The sequence below is a fragment of the Helicoverpa armigera genome, chromosome 26 (assembly GCF_030705265.1).
Source record: "Helicoverpa armigera isolate CAAS_96S chromosome 26, ASM3070526v1, whole genome shotgun sequence".
Classification (NCBI taxonomy): domain Eukaryota; kingdom Metazoa; phylum Arthropoda; class Insecta; order Lepidoptera; family Noctuidae; genus Helicoverpa; species Helicoverpa armigera.
This window is the reverse complement of record NC_087145.1, coordinates 5,325,196-5,332,023: the sequence shown is the minus strand read 5'-3', so window position 1 is coordinate 5,332,023 and position 6,828 is coordinate 5,325,196. Positions and strand designations below refer to the sequence as shown.

The 6,828-nt window shown below is 35.7% G+C and overlaps 3 protein-coding genes across 10 annotated transcripts in view; 1 reads left to right on the top strand and 2 right to left on the bottom strand.

The window, feature by feature from the left end:
* Positions 1-6,828, bottom strand: part of LOC110375042 (filamin-A) — a 307,158-nt gene that overhangs the window by 107,945 nt on the left and 192,385 nt on the right. The gene's annotated exons all lie outside the window — the stretch shown is intronic.
* On the bottom strand, positions 85-2,281 carry LOC110375046 (trypsin delta). Its single transcript, XM_021333008.3, has 5 exons — positions 2,127-2,281; positions 1,610-1,781; positions 1,119-1,374; positions 683-791; positions 85-521 (listed from the first exon to the last, which is right to left on the bottom strand). The coding sequence occupies exons 1-5, from the start codon at positions 2,167-2,169 to the stop codon at positions 292-294; spliced, it is 810 nt and encodes a 269-aa protein (XP_021188683.3). The 5' UTR covers positions 2,170-2,281; the 3' UTR covers positions 85-291.
* The window catches only part of LOC110375060 (inositol 1,4,5-trisphosphate receptor), a 98,656-nt gene continuing 95,559 nt past the window's right edge, over positions 3,732-6,828 (top strand). For 4 of the 8 annotated variants that reach the window (XM_064041797.1, XM_064041796.1, XM_064041795.1 and 1 more), the window contains exon 1: positions 3,733-4,651. The gene's annotated coding sequence lies outside the window, so the exon portion shown is untranslated. Of the gene's footprint in view, positions 4,652-6,828 lie in introns of all 8 variants that reach the window. The other 4 variants (XM_064041791.1, XM_064041792.1, XM_064041790.1 and 1 more) reach the window with 2 other exon arrangements.

Below are 6,828 nucleotides of genomic sequence, written 5' to 3'. Positions count from 1 at the left end.
CACGTATATTTTGTATGCTATACATACAGCATTTTGAAAGAGTGTGGTAGGTAATATTTGTTCAAGGAAAACGAAACAAACAGCTATTAGAAAAGGCATATAATTCCTAAACCTAAAACAACTATTAATTCCAAAAGCAGATCACATAATTTTGACACTTCTCCAGATACTCGGCTATCACAATATTACAAGTTAGAATAACTTCATTAAATATTTGGTACTATTTACCGCTAGAAGTATGGTGTAAAATGGCCTTCACACTTCTCAATATTGACTAGATTTCAGTCTAATTTATAGTGCAACAGGAGCAACCCTGATGCCAGAACTGCGGCTATTTGAAGACGCGACTTCCAGGATCCAGTTGGTGTACGTATCGACCCTGGTGAAGACATCAGGGTACTCGTCAGTGAGACACTCTTGGAAGAAGGAGGAGGTTCCGACCAGGGCGTTGCTCATAGCCATGGGAGCCCCGGAGTCGCCGCGGCACATGCCTTTTCCGGGGGCGGCGGCGCATATCACAGCTGTAAGAAATATCATAATTTAGAATGGCAACATCGCACTTGTCGATACGTAAAAGGCCAATTAATCGACTTGTTCTGGATGCAATCAAAGACGCTATAAGTAGGTGTAATAAAGAACCATTCCATACAAGATCTAGAAAGCTACGGAATAAAGTACTTACAATCAGAAACGGTAACATCTTCTGAGTCACCGTAGACAGCCTGGCAGTCCTCCACGCTCAACTTGTTCAAGTTGACGGTCTTCAATGTTTCCAGTTGTGCTCCAGTCTCCTGTAACAAATATAGATTTTTTGAAATAAATTATTAGCCAGGCTCAGGCAAAAAGTCAACTCTGAGCTGACTTACATACTGTCTTTACCTATATCTTAGGTTCTTCTATATTTGTACGTACATATATACACAAAATATTTTTTTATTTATACTTAAACATTTGTGAGTGTGTATGTCAATAGCATAGCAATAGGTACAACTTACGCATCAAATTAACAAACAAGTAGGTAGGATACTATGATCCGGGCATGCAAAGATATTCCCATGGGCCGCGGTTGAAAAACGAGTGGAACAAGCTACTTAAATAATAAAAAATACTGTACTCACAGATTCGAATCCCCAACTAACGACCTGAACGGTTTGACCATCAGGGATGTTAAAGTTCACAGGAGGTAGGTACAGCACGTTGATGGTGTTGGTGATGCCAAGAGCTGAAGACAGGAAGGTCACAGCAATGTCGTTGGAGCGAGGGGTCTCGGTGTATTCAGGGTGTTTCACCACGTTAGCAATTCCTACCACGACTCCTCCAGCCAAGCTGTTTGTGGAACCAGCTCGGATTTGGAAATTTTCTAAGATGGCTCCACTGTGGACAAAAGTAGGTAATTTATATATACATACAGCCTTACAAAGGGCGATTTGTCAGCACGGAGTGGTATAAAGGCATCCCGGTTGTCATTAAAATGGAGCGACATTCCCAAAATCTTTAAGAGCTAGGTAGACGTTAAGTCCTAATAATTTTGTATACCCCATTTTTGCCCCTAGTTGAAATGTCAACAGAACCCAACGTACCCACTTTGCCAAAAGACTTGACTACTCACGTATAACAGAAGGCCGTAGTAATAGCATGGAAAGATGAGACGAGGGTCCCAACACAGCGCTGCACCGTGATACCAGGGCCAGGGTACAGGTAGGTCAAGGAGAGAATGTAGGGGAACTCCTCGATGGTCACATGGTCACCGCCGACGATCCGACTGTCGGGAGCTGCTGCGGCTGCGAGGAGACAACAAGTAGCTATGGTTATCAGGTACGATGAGATTTTAGGAGCACTTGGGAAGTTTACTTTCCTTGGTAGTGGCCGATATGTATGTCGACCTTTAAACTAATTTTTAATTACAGTAATTTTAAAAATTAAATACCAGGTAGGTAAGTATTGATTCTGGTCATAGTTTTATTAAAGTTTTTGAGCATGACACTATGACGTTCTAACGTTTTACAACCTTTATCGTGATATTTTCCGAGCGTTGAGCATTAGGTACTTGCCACTAACAATTCGGGGAAGCCCCGGGTCTCTGAATGATACTATTTAACAAATAATAATTTAACGAAAATACATACCAACCGCTAAGATGGCGAGAATGAAGTACGCAACTGAAGCCATGTTTCAACTGACCCACTGAACTAGACACGTATAACTTACGTGGTCGGCTTTATATCCTAGCCGTCGTAATCCTGCCATTTATCAATGAGTTACTTAGTTCTTGTACAGGGCGTTTCATTATTGTTTATGTACCTATATGATTAGCTGAGTATTTGGTGATTTGAAAAACCTACTGACTAAGCCTAAGTAGGTTATAATAGCGTAGGTATCTATTGGAAGTGGTACATTAGGCACCTATGTAGCAGATAGATAACAATCCTATTTTTATGTATAGATACATAGGTAGGTATTCTATGTATGTATTACTATATATTACTATAATAGTTACTTACTGCGTAACCTATAGGTACCTACTAGCCAACCTGAATAAATGTTATTGTCTTTTATGAAGAAGCAACCTGCGTTGGGCTTGCTATTCGGTAGGTAGCTAGTAGCTGACTAATAAAATAAGAAACAAGAAAAAGGCATCATTTTCTAATTTCCAACAAACATCGCCTGTATACGAAACATTTTGGTAACGAAGTCGTTATTTTCCGATAAAATGCAATGACAATCTGGCACGTACAAATTATCTAATTCGAGCAGAACATTCGATAATACCTACCTATTCGGTAATTATTTATAGAAATTAATTGTACTGAACTGTTGTTATCCAGATTGATTGAAATATGACGGATATCAGATATCCGCAGGCGGATTTGACCTGAATATCTTGAAAATCAATCAAGATAGAAACGATCTAGAAGAGTTTAAATTTTAATCTTATTGTAATAAAGCTTTATTTACTTCATTAAAGGCTAGGTTAACCGGCGACTGATAAAGTCTCTGATAGCTTATCAGAAACTTATCTTACAGATAAGCTGAACATTTTGGTTTTACATGTCTCGGATAGCAATATCTGGTAGAAATTATAAGCAGCCTCTATTTGGCAGATAGCATTACCTAACTATCAAATAACTAGCTTCTTTCTTCTTTATCGGTAACCAGTGGAACCGGGCCTTAGATTTAGGTAGGTAGATGTATCTTTATGTATAGAAATACATATAGGTATTCTATTTTAATCGATTACCTACCTGGGAATTACCTAAGATTATATTTTATACCTTCGTCTAGATTAGGTAAGTATAACTAAATCTGGGAGGAAATTGCTTAGTGCTATCAGTAGGCAGGTAGGTACCTTATCACTATAATCTAGGGAAAGTTACATTTATAAAAGGATATCCTGGCTTGGTGATAATCAAAGGTGGGCATTAACTCGATAATACGTTAATCGTCAATTAACGACGTTAAGAAAACTGCTTACCGAAACTTTACTGGCTATGCTATCATACGCCTATAAGCATATCTTACGCCTTCTTTGGAACCCGTCCACTTTTTGTACAACCATTGATAGATGTCTCAAGGAACCCGAACGCCTCGTTTGTTCACTCGTGACTGATCGTTTTCTTCACTTCCACCGGACATACTTGCCTTATGCATCTTCACTCATCTTTCGTTCGTAGGTACGTTGGAGTTTTTAAAATGAGCTGGGAACTACTGGCATACTTTTAGGGAAGTAAAGTACCTAACTAGCATGTGCTTTGTATTAGGTTTGGGCTTCGTAAAAGGTTAAATATGTAAATAAAAAGGTTTTATAGTTCAAAGACAATATCTACCGCTGGTTACAAACTATGCCACAGCAATTTGAAGAAAAAAAATAGTGTCAAAATTTTGTGCTATTTTTAATTCTCAAAATTATCCGTAATAATATGGGAAATCAAAGTGTAAAAAGTAGCGACTTAGGTTGGGTAGATCCTGAATGTGCAGGAGACACGAAGCTTGATATTGGTCAGAAATCAAAAAATAAAAACATAGAACCCTCGACGAGGAAGTTAAGAAACTGTAGGAAGCCAAGGGTAAAACCGATTACGACAAACAACAGAGCGACAAAAACACGTTCAGAATTTCTGAGACTACGACAACTGTTAGGAGATAAAGTACCGGTTATTTTAGCGTTGCTGTCTGATTCAACCTATCGACTGCGACTTGATAAGACCTCAGTCAGTCACTGCTGTTCAGAACTAAACAACAAGGCGAAACCTTGTGACCAGGCGTGCCGAAGAGTGAAATCATATCCCTGTGCGACTTACTGTCCAAAGTGTGATAAAAAATCATCAATATGCAAGAGACGTTGATGTAAAAATACATAATTTTGTCATGTAATAAGTCTTTTTGTCGTTTGTGTGAATTTGTTTTGTGTTCAGTAGAAATAAATTATTTAGTTTGACTTGACGTTTGTTATTGGGTAAACGTGGTTGTGTTCTGGCAACACCGCAGTGGCGCGCCTTCATGCGAGGTGACTTCGTTTCGCCGTGTGTCACTGGAAATCAAAGTTTATATGTTTTTTCTCGAATTATCGGATTTAAATCCATTTCTAATCCTCGAGTGATATAATTGTGATTATGTGCCGTTATCTTTTGAGTGCCGGAGGTGTACGATAAGGGTAAGATAATATTGTAAATACTAATGTGTTCCGTATCAGGCGGCGCTTCAAAAACTCGTATTTCATTCATACCATGATTGCATTATTTGAATAATTAAAAAATATTAATCTCCGTGCTCATTTTGGATGTTTTGTGACCTTATTGGGTCGACTATGAAAGGCACAAATAGTAATTTGTTTTTTTTCTTGATTAATTTATTGACATTATTTTTAATGTTTTTACTTGTAATTACTAGTGCAGTGGGGTATAACATGATAGGGGCATGATAACAGTTTTCTTAGGTTGTGTCGAGTTATATTAACCTTGCGCACACTTCTTGGAGTCTTATTGGATAAGACAAACTTTTTAACTTACTTTCAGAACAAGTTAAGTTGATATTTTTTCCAATTAGACTTAATTGTGAGCTGTAAAAACTCATAAAAGTACTTTAAAGTTAAATTGAAAGCAGAAATGATTGATTTTATATATTTTTTCTAAAGCTATACCTATTTATGCACTACCTTCAAGTAAGTAATATTCTTCAAGCATCTCTGGAGGTTAAGTTGCAACTTTATGATTTCTTAAAATATTGTATTTTCATTGAGAGACTATATTGATCATGAACTTTAGTTGATCTTGAAAGTCATTCAAACAAACATTAACATTAAAAAACATCAATTTATATATTCAAAACAAAATATAATTTTAAGAATGGACATTAGGTACCTTCAAATTTTAAAATATCATGTTGGTATGGCTTTATTTTACAGATATAATACTGATATAATGCATTTACAAAATGAAAATAACTCATTATTTTGAACAAACTCTTTTTATTATCTAAACTTAACATAAACATGAAATTGTAGAAAGCTAACAATAAAATACATTTAACTTGACTTGAATTTATTACAAGTGTGATTTATTTTGTTGCAAGTATTTATATGAGATAAATTAAATAGAACTAAATCTGTATTATCGTAACACAAAACAAACAGAAGAAAGACAAAACTTAAAACATAAATAGCATCAAGAATAGCTACTCATCACTGTCACCCGGTAGAGTACCTAGCCAAGTATACTATAAGGTTCTATATCTATGTATATTCTAAGTATATACTTATATTCTACACAAAAATTTGACGCAAATGGTACATAATAAGAAGTAGCAGAGAACAACCGTATGACAGTTACTTCAACCACCTGTGCATGTGTGGGGAAGGCATTTAAAAGCCGTGGTTTTGGATTGCCCGGGTAACTTGAGGAGGTCAGATAGGCAGGTGCTCCTTGTAAAACACTGGTACTCCGCTGCCTGTAAGACTGGAAACTGATCCTAACATACTTAGTAAAAGGCTAAGCAGATAATTAATTGCTTTTATTCACCACATTATTTAAAACTATGAAGCGTCAGTGTTTCTATACTCTACTATGTATATGTGTGCAATGTCTTATTGTTACTTCACTGAGGTTATTTTATTGTGCTGAACAAGCTAACTGTAACACATTCATTTGTGATATCTTTCACTTATAATAATAACTTGTGTTTTAGATTTATAGACAGTGGCAACTGCATTTACAACTTAAGGAAATGGTTTTAAAACTTAACAATTGGTCAGCCGTCACAAATGTACTTAGTAGTATTCGACTTGTTTAATCGAAAACAGGTTGGGTCAAGTATATTAATAAAATATTACTATTCAAAACGAATATTACTTGAATTAGTAATTACACTCAAAAATCCAGTATCTGTTTAAATTATTGACATTTATAATTTGAAAAAATATGAATAGCCAGCACATATTAATTAACACAAGTAAAAATATCTCAACAAAATAATCATATTCTAACTATTTTTTAATACAAATAATGAATAATAAGATAGTATCATATGCAAGCAATCGTAGCGGTAACAAGTCAATTTCACCGGCACTTCAGTAATTGGTTCTAATGAAAAGTAAATGCCGTACCATTTATACTGTGAAGTATCGGTTCTGATTTTGTTGGGATCACATCATCATTAAAACAACTGTAGTGTTGTCTGTTTGTTGTTGAAAACCGAAAGCATTGTTATATTTTTTCTAGATGGATATTATTTGAGTCTACATGCTTTATTTTACAATATAATGTAGTTTGGTATGATGTATATATTTAGTTTGTGATAAAAATACTTTATTTAATTACCTGAATAAGACATGGA

Bases quoted from the DNA above. Each gene is read 5' to 3' on its own strand.
- LOC110375046 (XM_021333008.3), bottom strand. From the start codon at position 2,169: ATGGCTTCAGTTGCGTACTTCATTCTCGCCATCTTAGCGGTTG. The intron at 1,782-2,126 runs GTATGTATTTTC...GTCTCCTCGCAG, and splicing joins TCTCGCCATCTTAGCGGTTG to CCGCAGCAGCTCCCGACAGT. The intron at 522-682 runs GTAAGTACTTTA...TATTTCTTACAG, and splicing joins AGATGTTACCGTTTCTGATT to CTGTGATATGCGCCGCCGCC.